The following is a 15618-nucleotide window of genomic DNA, read 5'->3' as shown; positions in this document are numbered from 1 at the left end:
GATGACTTCTGATTTTGTTTTTAATTTCATGTTTAAACACTTCTGAAATATATTTCCTGATACTGAGATACTAAGTGGTATTGCACAGTTTTCACTTTATTGAATGTGTACAACAGCACCATGGAGTTTATAGCTTCAGATGCTAGAATTAAAATTGATCTGTTTACCACATACACACAAGCAAAGCAGAAAGATAGTTGGAAAATTTTTGTTTGTTTGTTTTAGATCACTCAATTCTATTAGCCAGAGAGACATGTTAACTTTTTGGATGGTTTTTTGATCTTTGGATTGCATTACATATCCACTTCTGTATCTGGTCTCTTTTTTACTTAGCATGGGTGCATTTTCCTCTGACAAAGTTTTTTCATGAGAGATAAAAAAGCATTTTAAAAGATACCAAACCTCACATCTCCAGTGGGCTGGGTTTCCTCTAATTTCCTCTATAATCTTTGTGCTCTGCTGATATTATATCTGCCTGTCTGTGTTTCTCTTGGGACATCTCTTCCTGCTTGCATTGTATCTACATCACTTGCAAGGAAGTGTCTTTGAAACCTGAACTGGAGTCAGGGTTGTAGGTCCTGCAGGCCCATGTGATATTGATGGTAAGTGAGTGTATCTACTTGCCAATGTCAACCTGGGAATTAGGGAGTGTATACAGGAGGACAGAACTGTCTGTAAGGAGGGGGCATAGATCAGCTGGGTGGCCTTGGTCAACTTGCTGGAACCTGTCATGGCTCTGTCCTCGTGTGAGTAGGGCCAAGGAGGAGCCAGCAGGTCTTGGGCCTGCCTTCCAGCTTCAAAATCCTGTGACTCTGTGTTAGGAGAGACAGTGCCACATGCTCCAGGTTACAGAACTGTGTCTCGCTGCTAACTGGTGGAATATGGATACCTAACAATTAAGTTATTTTGAGATCACTCTAGGGCAATGAGAAAGAGGTGCTCTCTCCTTTACATAGCAGTGATAGTAATGGATAACCTGCCTTCAAGCCAGGGTTTAGGATGTCCTTCATTTGCTGTAAATGACCTAATCATTTGGGTTATTGGCACTTGGGTTTGTGCCATACCTGAGTGGAACTTGGATCCACTTTGAATCGATGAGGGGTCTCTTTGTCCCATCCCTGACAGAGTCAGCCAGGTTTCTACTTACTGTCTTCCATTAGAAACAAACCTAGGGGTAACCCCAACCCTTATGCAAGTCCATTCACCAGAAGATTCTATATGTCAAGTGCAGCTTACTCCTTTGTAACTTCCGCTTGTTTCTTCTGGCCTAGCCCTGTGGAGCCGCCTCCACACCTGGAGTAGCCGTGTCCCCTCTTCTGCAGATGTTTGACTGCTGAGTGACCTGCCTCCTCCCTGGGCCAGGGCCCTTTCCATAATCCTGTCTTGTCTTGATCTGTTGAGGTTTATACACTACTCTTCTGACAGAGTCTTCTTCCAAATAGACACTTGTGTTGGTGGTGATCCCTGGCTTGCCTGGGTCCCTTTTGAAGTGGTACCAGCAAATGCTGGCATCCACGTTCACAGGAACCTACTGGTGCCAACTGCTTGGCCTTGCTTGGTGTCACGTGGAATACAGAAAGACCCTGTCAAGCTGTTTTCTTCACATCTATAAATAATGGAGAGTGAAAGAGGGATGGGTGTTAGAAGAGCAATAGTGGTGGAAGGAGAGACAGCAGCTGTCATTTGCCTCAGATAAGCAGAGAAGGAAATCACTCAGAGCTGTCTTCTCCACAAAGCTGAGTTGGCTTTGAAGCTGCGTCCACAGGAGCCACTTCCAATTTCTTTGATAGCTTTTCCCCTGATTTGTCTTTCACACACAAATCAAAAGAAATTGACCCTGAGCTTAAGCTGTTGTGAATTTGCTTGATGATGGTTGCAGCCTTTAATTTTCCCTTTTCTGCTTTTTCATGTAATCACAGGGATTCCTATCTGACTTTGTCCCCTTCTGAATGCAGGTGGTGCTCCCCACATTTATTTTGGAGAAGCGGTCCTTGCTGGAGATGTATGCAGATTTTATGGCGCATCCAGACCTGCTGCTGGCTGTCACTGCTGGGGCCACTCCAGAGGAGAGAGTCATCTGCTTCGTGGAGTATTATCTCACAGCTTTCCACGAGGGCCGCAAGGGGGCCTTGGCCAAGAAGCCCTACAATCCCATCATCGGAGAGACCTTTCACTGCTCCTGGGAAGTGCCCGTGGACAGGGTCAAGCCGAGGAGGACTGCTTCTCCCTCTCCTGCCAGTGGTCATGACCAGCCGATAGGCAATGACCCTTCCAAAACCTACAAACTAAGGTTTGTGGCTGAGCAAGTGTCCCACCACCCACCCATTTCCTGCTTCTACTGTGAATGCAAGGAGAAGAGACTGTGCATCAACACTCATGTGTGGACCAAAAGCAAGTTCATGGGCATGTCCGTGGGGGTCTCTATGATAGGGGAAGGTAAGCTGTGTATGTTGGAGTTTGGCTTTTACTCGGTGATGTTTGTATACCCATTTGGCATTTGATTATGTATATGGATTTCTTTGTTTTTGGAACGGGGCGGAGGAAGGAAGAGGGATGAGTTTTGTTATTTTTGGACCGCATAAGCTTCCAGGTCCCAGTGATTTCCCAGTGGGGCCAAGTTTCTCTGCGTTGACTTAACAATGGGAGTTCATTGGTTCACAGTTAGGAGGCTAGGAGAAGCACAAAACTGAGGCATCAGCAAGGCAATGCTCTCTCCCTGAAGACTGGCATTCTGAGGCTGGCTGCCGGTGATCGTTGGTCCTTGGCTTTTCTGTCACATGCCAATTCACATGGCAGTGTCATCTTCTTTCTCTCCTGGGTTCCGTTGATTTCCAGCTTCTGGCTGCTCCCCATGGCTTCTCTCTTTCCATGTCCCATTTGCTTTGCTTATAAGGACTTCAGCCATGTTGGATTAAGGCCCTCCCTTGTTGAGTTTGTTATTGCATTAACTAATAACATCTTCAAAGGTCCTACTTTTAAATGGGTTCACACCCACAGGGCCAGGGGTTGAGACCGGAACATGCCTTTGGTGGGGAACATGATTCAGTCCCCAGCAGATGGGATGAAGCTGTTTGCCTAATCAGCTGCCCACCCTGGATCTTCACATGCTATGTGTGTGTTAAGCCACCGTACATATAAGTTTTTTCAGCTTTGCATGAATATTAGAGTTGGCTCCAAATCTGTGAAAACACATTTTTATTCATTCTCACTGGTGTTCTGGCTCACAGACAACGAGGATAATAGTGCTGCCTGTTCAAAATCTGCTCATAAAAATTCCCAAGGCAAATCTTTTGATGCTATGCTAGAAATTCTGAAGCAAGAACACAGTATAATCACACCACTGGTGGATTATATGTTACTATTTTAGCAAATAGCTGTGAATGAAGTGGATTCATTGTTTGAAGAAACCTATAATAATCCTTGTTAAATATAAGCGTCTGTGTTCATGGTTCTTCAACTTTTTTTTGAATTACAATTCCCTTTGAGACTTTAAGTTTGTGGATTTTCTTCCCGGAAAAAATGCTGATCACAAAATTTGGCCTTCAGTTTCAGGAAGTACATGGGTCCTTGGAAGCCCTTTTAAAACCCCATGAGATAAGAACACCTTTCATGCAGTTGACACATTTTTACTGAGCATCTACCTACTAGGTACTAGATACTGTTTAGGAGCTACATCTACTTCAGTGAACAAAACAGACAAAAAAATCTCTGCCTTCATGAAGCTTCTGTTCTACTGGGGAAATAAGTAAATTACGTGGTATGTTGGAAGGGGATAAGTGCAACTGAGAAACATAAAGCAGGGCAGGGACCTGAGAAGTGCTGGGGAGAAAGTAGGTTGAACTTTTAGATGGGATGGCTGGGGACGGCCTCACTGAGAAGGCAGCATTTTAGCAAAGTCCTGAAGAGGGGATGAGGGGTGAGCCCTGTGGGTTCTCAGAGAAGAGGTGAAGGTAGAAATAACAAGGCAGAGGCCCAGAGGCAGAACTGTGCTTGGCAGATTGTGGAAGATGGAGGAAGCCCAGGTAGCTGGAGCAGCCTGAAGGGATAGGGGGTTATGGAGAAGATAAGTTCAGAGTGACTGTGGCCAGCTCATGTAGGGCCTCACCAGCCATTGTTAGGGGCCTTGGCTTCTACACTGAGTGAGCTGTGAAGCCATTGAGGGTTTTGAGCAGAAGAGTACCATGATCTGACTTATATTTTAGCCATATTGCTCCAGCTGCTTATTGAAAATAGACTACAAGGGAGCAAGGATGGAAAGCAAGGAGCCCAGCTGAGAGATTATGATGATATCTAAGCAAGAGATGGTGGTGGCTTGGACCAGGGTGGAAATGATGGAGATAGTAAAACGTGAGTCTGGGTTTATTCCCAAAGTAGAGAAGACATTCAAGAGGATTCACTTCTAGCTCAGGTGTAGGGTATGAGAGGAAAGGTGACTCCAAAGTTTTTGACTTGAACAACTAGAAGTATGGAAGTCACCATTAACTGAGATGGGGAAGAATGCGGGTGGTGAGGGGGTCTAGTTTGGTGGGACAGGATAGGAGCTCAGTTTGTCAAGACGTTCAGGTGGGAGTGGTTTAGTAAGGACTTGCTTATGCAGTGTGGCATTATGGGGGAAGGTCATAAAAGCCTGTCATTTAAAGCCTTGAGAACAAACAAGATTGGTGAGTGAGTCCTGATACCTACGCAGTGTGCTTCCTGCAAGCCAGGTGAAGAAAGAGCTTCAAGGAGGCAGGGGAGTGAGCAACTGTGGCAGATGATACTGATTAATTCCAGAAAGATGAGAGCTGAGAATTGACTGTTGGAATTTGGGCCTTGAAGGCCATTGGTGACCTTGACGAGGGTTGTGTCAGTGGCAGTGATGAAAATCTGATTGCAAAAGAGTTGAGAGAATAGGAGGAGAGGAATTGGAGCCAGTAAGTACAGACACCTCTTTGTTATCTATTGTTTGAGTGCAGTCAGACTGTTCAGGAAAAAAACCTGTCCTTGGGTTCTACTACTCTGTTTTGTTTCTGGCCTGTTGTTTTACCCTCTGAAATGCTTCTCATCCTTCATGGTTGGATCAGATGGCAACTGCAGAACACCCAAGATGAAACCCAGTGTTGGGCCTTCACAGAGATTTTCCAGGCACAGGGTCTCAGCATTCAGCACCGATGTGTCCCTAAGAAAACACAACAGCTTCCTCTCGAGGATCAGCCAGGACAAAGAAATTCACACAGGTAGATTCATCCATTTGTGAAGGAGGCCAGGGTCTCACCTGTCACCAGGGTGACCTCAGGCCACCTAGTTCCAGGCTTTCTCTGTGATTCAGATGGGAGTAGAGGGTATGTGTGGGGGAGGGATGAGCACACTCCTCTTTAAATACACCTCACCAATAATGAATATTATTTCCCCCCTCCCATTTTCTTTTGTGGAATGCAACATTGCAACCATTTTCGAATCATGAAACTCCCAATGCCAAATTGATTTGTGTACCTTTGCCTGCTGATGAAAAAAGGGAGTGAGGTCAGAATTGTTCTCTCTTCTTAAGGAGGAGCTATTACCAATGAAAACTGGACCATGGCGTCTGCAACTGAAAGAGAATTTATCCATTTGCCAAGCTCCCCAGTTTCCAGCCGTGCTGTAGGGAACCCCAGGGCACCTTAGAGGGACTCAGGCCACAGGGTGGGAGAAGGGAGGGGGTGGTGGGGCTTCTGCTCTACCCCAACCCCACTCCAATCTGGGCATCTCCACTCTTACCTCTTTCCTGTTGGCATCTGTGATAAGGGTTCATTTCAAAATGGGTTCAGTTGCTAAAAAATGCTTAGTAAGCCTCTGATGAGTCCAGCTACCCTTCACTTTGCAGATGAGGTGACTGAGAGAAGCAACTTGTCCAAGGGCCCGGGTGTAGCATCAACCAATATACACCCCACCCCGCACCCTACCCCCATCCCAGTTGGGAACTACACGGGAGAGGTCCTGGAGTTATTTGAGGCACGGACCATTTCTCATTGACTCATCTCTAACCAGGGGATTAGGAACTGGAACATGTGAAGGTTCAAGGAGCCACAAGATGTCACAAGCCCAGGAATATAGAGTGAGGTAGGGGTGAGCAGGAAATGGAGGACCAGGTAAGGGTGGCGGCTGGCCAGAGGATGCTAGGGTTTAGATATAGCTCGTCTGTTTCCCTGTGCCCTGCCTCCCCGAAGCCTAGAAAACAAGCTTGATTGAGGTATGCTTCCAGAGGGGACGGGGTAGAGGTAGAAGATTGGGTAGTTCTTCCAGGCCTCTCTTCGGAGCTCTGTGGCCACTGGGTTCCCTGGACTCAGCCTTCTCCCCAGATCAAGTGACAGAGCTGACCCTGCACAGCACCCTTGGGTCAAAGCCGGGCCGCAGGACCCAACGAGTGTGTTCCCAGCCCAGGCCTTGGGCTCGTGATGGTTCTGTGAGCTGTGAGGGCTCGGGTTTGAACACCTGCTCCCTTAAATCTTAACTCTGTGTCTGTGTCTCATTTCAGCATCGCCCTGTCAGCAACAACTGGCACCCAACGTGGGGCACAAAGAACCGGACATGGTCTAAGTGACATGAAAAGCTTGGTTCCCCACACAGAGGCATTTATTTAGGATCTTAGAAGTACAGTTCCAGGAGCACAGTTCTGGTAGCAGCCCAAATCGTGTCCCATCTTGGCATTTCCAGGCAAGGGTTTTTAAAGGAAATAAGAAAATGAGACAGGTTGTTTGTGGATGGTGGATATCTGGGGTACTCTGATTGTCCTTCAGGTTAGTTAGTTAACTTGAGTTCTTTATCTTGTGCCTTGTTGTATGGTCTGGATGCCCTTGGGGTTTTGAGGAAGGTTGTTGCTTGAGGCTTTGCATGCTTTGGCAGTTTGAGCCCTCCAAAATAGTAACCTCCAGAATGACCTCCCAACTCCATTTTAAATCTCTTAGCCATAGTGACTTTCTCTCTTTTATCACCTTTTCACCTCCTCTGGAACTTTCCTTGTCTTGAGAGTGGTGAGGTCCTTTTAGCTCTATTTCCCCCTACCCTGTCCCCTGAAGTCGACCATCGTCTTCACTTTCTCTTGTTGGCAGCAGTTGTTGACTGTCTGGGTCTCTGTAGGAGAGGCCCATGCTGTCTGAGGATCTTAGCTCACCTTCTGGGCAGGCAGGGGCTGGAGCCTTTAGTTTACTTTGCACAGCCCCGGGCTTGAGGTGAGGTGCACTCGGATGGTGGACAAATGCTTCTGATGCTACAGGTGGGAAAACATGTAACTCGGTCTCCTGGGCCTCCAGAGGGAACCATCCCTGAAGCAGAATTCGGGTTTGCTGCTCACTTCTCAGTTAATTAGGGTGCTGAATTTAGTAGAAAGATTTTGGAGACAGACTCTGGAAAGCCCCTCCCTGAGCAAAGCCCTTCCTGGCTGCCCACCCCAGTGGGCAGATCTGGGCAGGGCCGGGGGTGGGGGGTGGGTGGCTGGTTCCTTCCCGTGTCCTAAGCAGTGGTTTTCACCCAGCCTTAGGCTTGTCTGAATCCTTTCAGCAGCCACACACAATCTTATTTTTCACACACAATGCTTCTAGGAGATCCCAAACTTCAAAGCAGAAGGCTCTGGCTCCTTTACTGAGCGCTCCTGGGTGTGGGGTGGGGTAAGCCTGTCTTCTCCTGGCTTATTCCCTGCACAGTCTATGAATTTGTTGATTGGGTTTGAAGTAACATTTTGTCCAACCTGCATTTTACAAATTGGATCTTAGAGTGGTCCATTTGAAATTTTGACTGTAAATACAGGGGCTTATCTCTGAAATTATTGCCTTTGAGCTCTGGCATATTCGACTATGATAAAATGCCATTTTAAAGTGCTTCATTAAGCCTTGAATTCACTTGCCCTGCAGCTCAGAGACTGCCTGCCATTCAGCAGTTTTGATACTGAAAGCCTCTAATTGAGACCCTGTTCATGCAACCCCAAAACTTAAGTCCATAGAAAAACAAGGGCCCCTCTACTCATCCACCACCTTCTTGCCTGCCCCCCTCTGCTGGGGAGCCCAGATGCATTCAACTGCTCTTGCATCCGGCTTCCCCCAGCCCCAGTCCCCAGGATCAACGCCCAGTAAATGGCACAGCCTCTTATGTTGAGTCTGTGGAGAAAAGCAGTTAATTCTAGTAAAGGATGTGGCACGTTTGCATGACACTTAGGAATGGTGACACCACTGGTATCTGCAGATGTATTCTCCAGAGTTACTTTCTGTGATTCTATACCCTTCAGAGTAAATGTCCTCAAGGGATATTTTGGTTCCTTAGATTGAGATCAACTATGAAATTCTTTTAAATTTGTCAGTTTGAAAAATCTTACTGCTCTGCCTTATATTTATTGGTAAACCAATTTAAGGGATTTGAAACAAAATCTCCCAGTTTGAGGCCTAACCATGGCATGGAAGGATTATTTGGTCTTTTCTAGCTTTTCTCAGCTTTCGGGCCAATTAAGAAGAAACTTTTCATTTGTGATCTCATTTGTAAGTCTAATTTTATATGGCTTTTTATTCATATTTTGGACAGATATTTTTTAAATCAATCCTGAAAAAAAAGGAGCACTGAGGTGCATAATTACAGGTGATTTAATGAGTAAGCACACATTTATGGAATTTCAGAAAAGAGCCAAGGGAACAAATTAGCTTAGCTTGCTCACTGAGTTCTGGTGACTGAAGGGAGGTTTCACTTGATTTGGAAGAGAATTGTCTGAAGATGAATGGGAGGGGGATGCTCTCTCCTATGCAAAGCATTGCATTTAAAAAAAATCTCTTTCCACCTACCTCTTCCTGTCCCCACATGCATACCAGACTTCCTGATTTCCTCTTTATTCCCCAATGGAAATGCCATTGTTAAGAACTGATCCATCAAGAGAGCCTCTTTAGAGAGCGAGGGGTAATTAGGATATAGAATCTTCAGGGTTCTGATGGCGTACCGGGCTGTGTGCCTTTAGCTGAGTTTTAAAATTGCTTTTTCCACCCTTAGAGCAGCCCTGTGAGGTATAAATAGCAGTATCTCTATGCCACAGGTGAGGAAACTGAGGTTCAGAGAAGTTAAGATCACCAGGCTGGTGAGTGGCAGATGATCATCCCCTAAGATCTCATCCAGATTAAAAAAAATGTGGCATATTGTCCATGTAAATGTGTTATAAAGATAACACTAGTTGTACAGTCCTACCTCACAAAGTTTGCATTTGTGCGAGACCAGCCACCACGTCCCTGGGTCTCTGAGCCTGTAGCCAGTACTCAAGGAACCAGGTGCCTTGTGGGTAGAACTGGGGCAGGGAGGAGCATCTGAGGTGAACTTTCTTTAGCTTTTATTTCTGGCTCTCAGCTGTGTTTGGCCTTAGCTGCTGTTTACCACATGCTTTGGGTTGTCTTCTTAAGCAACCTAATTTGAGGAAGGCAGACACAAAGTCGGCTTTAAAGCAAAGAATATTTCAGACTTGGCCATTCTCCTCCAAGGGTTCTAATCAGAAACTATAAAGAATGAAACACTGTCATCGTATTCTCCTCTCAGATGCAATGCTGTACTCTCACCCCTGAAATGCACAGGGCAGGAGGGGGTTCAAGAGCCACCTAGGGCAGTTCTGCTTTCTGAGGCATGGGAGAAGGCACAGTTAGCATGTTAAGCTGAGAGCATTTGGTGTCCAGTGACGTGGGTGAGTTCATCTACAAGAGCAGTGGTCAGTTGGAGTAGGGAAGGCAGGGGGTGTAGAGGAGTCAGTTGTTTGTGCATTTATGTTGCCTGTAATCAATTATATTCCTGGCCAGGGAGAGAGAAGGATTTAAATGCGGCTGAGGTATCTGTCCTCCAGGCCCGCTCACGTGATTGTAACCCACAAGTCTGTTTTTCCTACACAGTCTCAGTTCCCACATGTGCCCCTCCTAGTACGAGCATCCCCACACTGGAGGTGATCTAGAGCCCCGAACACAGAGCAGAATTTCGTCTGTTTTACTGAGCCAGTGATCTATTTCAGTGGTGGGGAAAACTGACTTTGAGGGAGGTTGCTGGTTCCTGACAAGCCTAGTATATTCCGTATACTGTAGCTCATGGGCGATTAAAAGAAATTTTCAAGGGGAAACTGAATTATAGTTAAATGCACCTTTCTATTGACTTTAGAAACCAACAGTGTTCATGACTCCTATACAAATTAGCCCCGTCTCTCCTTGGGCTCCCCTGCCAGCTCATGTGTGCTGAAAGATACACCCACGCCCACCCACCCGTGCATGCACACTCACTCTCTACTGGGACCATTCTAGCTCTAGTTGATCTAGATGCATACCTAGCAGCTGAAGAGGGAAGTACTGAGCAGGCAGATTACTTAACCTTTCTGAGTTCCAGTTTTCTCAGCCTTATTAAAACAATAATGGTTCCTGCCCCCTAGGGTAGTTATGAGGCTTAAGGGAGGTAATGTGTGAAGCCCCCTAGGAGGGCCTGGCAGCCAGGAACTACTCACACAGGAGGAACCAGCAGCCCAGGGAGGGGAAGTCACTCACTGTCTCTGGCTGAAGGATGGAACTCTCCTTCCTGAGGCTCACAGGGCCCTTGAGGAGCTGAAGTAGAGACATGAAGACATTTCTACAGGGAGCTAAAGCCCCGAGTGCCAGAATGAGACAGCAAGAAGGTACCTTGTATGGGATAAATCTTAGAGAGCCTGAGCGCTGGGTCTCGGGCCCCCTGCCCACCCACCTGGGCCTCTGTGTGAGCTGACAGTGCTGCCCCTGTGCAGTGGCAGTCCTGTGGGCTCCCAGCGTGACAAGCAAAGTGAAGACTGGGTTTCAGCCCCCACGCTGGGCACCTGAGAGCAGTGCACAAACTTCACAACTGAATGCAGCAGCCCTGGGGGTTTGCACTTTTCTTTTTTGGAAGGGGGAGGTCATATCAGCCTTTGAGAGTTTGATGGAAGCTGTGGCCCTTTTCCCTAAAACAATAGACGAATCAACAGAATTTTGCATTCTTTCAAGAGATATAACCTTTATCGCAGTTACAATTTTGCGTTTGTTTGGTGACTGTTTAATGTCCACCTCCAAGCCTAATACTTGTCTCCTAGGTGTGAGCCCCTGATCTAGAGGGTGAGTGATTTAGAACTTAATGAGAACCGTCAAGTTGAATCTGTTGCTCCCAGAGTAAACACGAAACTCCTTGTTCTGGTTTGCTAAAGCTGCCAGAATGCAAAATACCAGAAATGAATTGGCTTTTACAATAGGGTTTGTTAGTTCACAAATCTACAGTTTAAGGCCATGAAAATGTCCCAATTAAGGCATCAACAGGGCAGTACCTTCTCTGAGGAAAGGCCAATGGCATCTGGGGTTCCTCTGTCACATGGGAAGGCACCTGGTGACATCTGCTGGTCCTTCTCTCTTGGGTTCTGGTTCCAAAATGGCTTCCTCCAAAATTTCCTGGGCTTCTGTCTCAGCTCCTGTGGGTCCTCCTTGCTTCTCCCTGGGGGCAGACTCTGGATTACAAATCTTAGCTTCTCTCCAAAATGTCTCTCTCAGCTTCTTCAAGTGTCCTGGTCTGTGTCAGCTCTGAGCTCTCTCTTTCTCTCTGAGCTCTCTTAAGGACTTCAGTAAACTAATTAAGACCCACCTTGAATGGGTGGAGTCACATCTCCATGGAAATGATCTAATCAAAAGGTCTCTCACACAATTGGGTAGGCTACATCTCTATGGAAACAACCTAATCAAAAGATCCCACCCACAATAAGTCTGTACCCACAAGGTTGGATTAAAAGAACATGACTTTTCTGGGGTACATAATATTTTCATCCAGCACACTTCCTAACATGCCTTTTAGAAGTTTAAAAAGATAAGGTCTGGCCCCTGCTGACCTGGCCAGCCTCTGTACCCACACACACCACCTCCCTTCCCCCATGTGGACCCTTTTTTTCAGCTCCCTCCTGCTTGCCAGGCTCCTTCCTACCACAGAGCCTTGACATGTGCTGTTCCCACTGCCCTTCCCCTGTTTACCTACTCAGATCCTACCCAGCTCATGTCGCTTCCCTTTCCAGATCATCCATTTCTCCTTTTGGAGGCTTCCTTGATACAGGCCACTTCTTCCCACCTTGATCACAGTTATAATTTTGCATTCGTTTGGTGATTATTTAATGTCCACCTTTCTGTTCTGCTCCCTGAGTGTAGAAACTGGGTCTGTCTTGTTCACTGCTATATTCTCAGCACCTTACCCAGTGCCTGGCACACAGTAGGCCCACAGCAAATACATCTTGAAGGGTGGTTGCTCTTTGCAGAGGCGGGGGATGTGACATCCTTTGCAGGAGGCTGCTTGGTTTTTCCATCTTTGTGTCCTTTGGTTCCCAGCCACCCTTTCCCACATGTGCCAGCCTAACTCTTCTCTCCTCTCCCCTGGAGGTGTGCTGAGGCTCCTGGAACATGGGGAGGAGTACGTGTTCACTCTGCCTAGTGCCTATGCACGGTCCATTCTCACCATTCCCTGGGTGGAGCTCGGAGGAAAAGTCAGCATCAACTGTGCCAAAACCGGGTACTCCGCGACGGTGATATTCCACACGAAGCCTTTTTATGGCGGGAAAGTCCACAGGTAGGTCGTGGCCAGGGGCTGGCCGGGATATGGTCCCGGGAGGCTGTATCTTTGCCTTATTACAGTGCCCTGGGTTCTTGTCTCCATTAGAATATTGAGCGCCAGCAATGGGATGATTTGGAAATCAAGATGAAGTTAACTGAGGATATTACCAAAGACAGATCTTTTACAAAAGGGTGCTCTTTCCCCCCACATATGGAAGTTTTTTGGAGCTCACCCCAATCTAAATTTATGGTGAAGTCCTTTGGTGATGGATTTGCAGGACACACACCAGACACACTATTCTACAGACTTTATTCAGATTTCACCATTATCCCCATTACCTTTTTTTTGTTCAATGACACTGATCATTTTAAAGGGCTACTCTTGAGCAAAATTGCAAAAACAATCCTCCCCCCACCTTCCACCCCATAAAAATGTCTCCTCTAAATGTGAGTGCACCTTTTGAAGTCTCTATTTGATAATCTTGCAAAGCGTGTTCATTCGATGTATTAATTCAGGGTTACAGCAGAAGTGAAGCACAACCCAACAAACACCATTGTTTGTAAAGCCCACGGGGAATGGAACGGCTCCTTAGAGTTCACCTACAGCAATGGAGAAACCAAAGTCATCGACACAACCACATTGCCAGTGTACCCGAAGAAGATCAGACCACTTGAGAAGCAGGGGCCCATGGAGTCCAGGTGAGAATCAGACTGTGGGTTTCTCTCCAGCTTAGCTGTCCTCAGAGCTGAATTAAGTGGCAGAGAGGAGGCGTCTGAAAGTGCAGTTAATGGAAATGGGCCAGGAATCATGTTCTCCTGGCTCCTTTAGATATTTGACTTTTCCACTGTGTGTAACTTAACAGGTAGATCCTTTGTAGCTTTTAGTTTAGTTATTCTGCACATGGGGGTGGGGTGTGAAGGTAGTCGACAGCAGATTTTTATTGCCTGTCCCAAAAGAGTTTGTCAACTCACCTTGTCTGTTGCTTGATTACAAAGTTAAATACATAGTTGCTAGTGATCAAAGAAAAAAACTCTGCAGTGAAGCAGCAATATACTATTTTTTCTTACCAGATTAGCAAACTTCTAAAAAGAAAATAGAAAAAGAAAATATTCATTGTTGGCAAGGTTGTGATAAAATTGGCACTCTATAGATTGTCCTTCCAGGAAGAGTACAAATGGGCACAACCCATGAGGTTGGCAGTTGAGCTGCCTAGTTCAGTAGCCTTAAACTTGTGAATTCATTTTAATCTTGTATTCCACTTCTGGGACTCTGTCCTAAGGGAAAATTCTTGAAGGGTTTTAAACATTGAGTTTTTTGTTTTTAAAGAAAGCACAACAGGAAAAAAAAAAGGAAATAAAAATAAAACAATTAACTGTCCATGAATAGGAAAATGGTTGAGAAAATGATGGAATAGCCACCCAATTAGCATGTCTACTCTATGGTAGGATTGTAACACAGCCATTTAAAGTGATGTTTACTCAGGTACACAGGCAGAATCTTCTTGAAATATGCCATTAAAATTTTTTTAATACAGAGTATCTGCAGACTGACCCAGGCCAAATCCAGCATATGGTTAATTTTGTAAATAGAGTTTTATTGGAAGACAGCCAAACTCCTTTGTTCACATATTGCCCAGGGCTGCCTGCTACACCAGCAGGTCGAGTAGTTGTGACTGAGACCATGTGGCTGCAAAGCCTAAAAGGTTTACTCTCTGGCCCTTAACAGAAAAAGTTTGCTGGCCCCTGCTCTAATCTAAAAGCATGCTGCTCTTTAGAAATAGGATGCAGGATTAAAATGAAACTACAAATGATATTGTGAAAGTATTTGCCATTATGGGAAGAGTTTATACCAGATGGAAAAAGTGCATATTAAGTAGAAACAAAGAAGGCTAAAATAGCAAAAATAATACCTTACAACTGAGTTTAATAGAAATTAAGCTTCAGTATCCTAGAACCTTGGCCTTGTTGTAGGATTAGTCCACTCTTTCCTGTTAACCAGTTTATTCTGGGACAGTGAGTATAAACTTCTGTGTGTCTACATGGAGGGCATAAATTCTGGTCTTTTTCAGCCTAGCTATTGGGCAATATTATCCTCAGGACAAAAGAAAGGCTGCAGTAGGGAAAGAAACTCACCCTCATCCCCCCACTGCCTCTGGAGAAGCATTCCCAGAAAGGGGAATGCCCGGCCTGTAGTCCATGTCACATTTGGTCATTGAGAACAAAACTATGATCACCTCATGTTGTTCTTCCAAGGAAATAGGTTAGCTACTCCTCATTAAATCTCTGCTGCCCCAGCTAGCCTGCGAGAGCTAGAATTCAGCCTGGAGCAGGGATGGAGTCCGGTGCCAAAGTAGGAGAGAGTTGCTGCCTTTTTTTTTCTTACGTATATGGACTTCACTGAAACGTGGAGCTAGATTATGGGAAATCGAGCCTAGCCTTCCTGTTTTCTGCAGATGAGACAGCCCTGGGAGGCAGAGTAGCTGGTGCGTAGGCTCCCTTGCTTCTCAGAGCCCCTCAGCCTGGTCACCATGCCGGGCCTGCCTGGCCTCACCTGCAGAGGTGAAGGAGGGACGAGCCTGGCTGGGTGGGCCGGGGGGCTCAGCCCTCACAGAGATGCCAGCCCTGCAAGGCCTCCAGCCCCCAAATGCTCCCTCAGAGGGGAACAACTGCCATATTATTGTTGGAGTGAAGACATTCTTGTAATCTGCTCCTGATGCCCGAGATGGGTCTGAGCAGGCGTCAGGCCACAGCTGTCATTGCCCTGGTGGTTAAAAGTAGATCCAGAGAGGTGGGGCAAGATGGCGGACTGGTGAGCTGTATGTTTTAGTTACTCCTCCAGGAAAGTAGGTAGAAAGCCAGGAACTGTGTGGACTGGACACCACAGAGCAAGCGGACTTTGGGCATACTTCATACAACACTCATGAAAACGTGGAACTGCTGAGATCAGCAAAATCTGTAAGTTTTTGTGGCCAGGGGACCCGCACCCCTCCCTGCCAGGCTCAGACCCGTGGGAGGAGGGGCTGTCAGCTCCGGGAAGGAGAAGGGAGAACTGCAGTGGCAGCCCTTATCAGAAACTCAT

At 46.4% G+C, this 15618-nt stretch overlaps 1 protein-coding gene across 3 annotated transcripts in view; it reads left to right on the top strand.

The window, feature by feature from the left end:
• Positions 1-15618, top strand: part of OSBPL10 (oxysterol binding protein like 10) — a 343529-nt gene that overhangs the window by 305087 nt on the left and 22824 nt on the right. For 2 of the 3 annotated variants that reach the window (XM_037846487.1, XM_037846479.1), the window contains exons 8-10: positions 1956-2436; positions 12369-12555; positions 13056-13238. In XM_037846487.1, the coding sequence (XP_037702415.1) occupies positions 1956-2436; positions 12369-12555; positions 13056-13238 (851 nt within the window). Of the gene's footprint in view, positions 1-1955; positions 2437-5063; positions 11315-12368; positions 12556-13055; positions 13239-15618 lie in introns of those variants that run through there. The other variant, XM_037846492.1, reaches the window with a different exon arrangement.

The sequence above is a fragment of the Choloepus didactylus genome, chromosome 1, assembly GCF_015220235.1.
Source record: "Choloepus didactylus isolate mChoDid1 chromosome 1, mChoDid1.pri, whole genome shotgun sequence".
Taxonomy (NCBI): domain Eukaryota; kingdom Metazoa; phylum Chordata; class Mammalia; order Pilosa; family Megalonychidae; genus Choloepus; species Choloepus didactylus.
The sequence above is the reverse complement of the archived record's forward strand: the minus strand, read 5'-3'. Positions and strand labels throughout refer to the sequence as shown.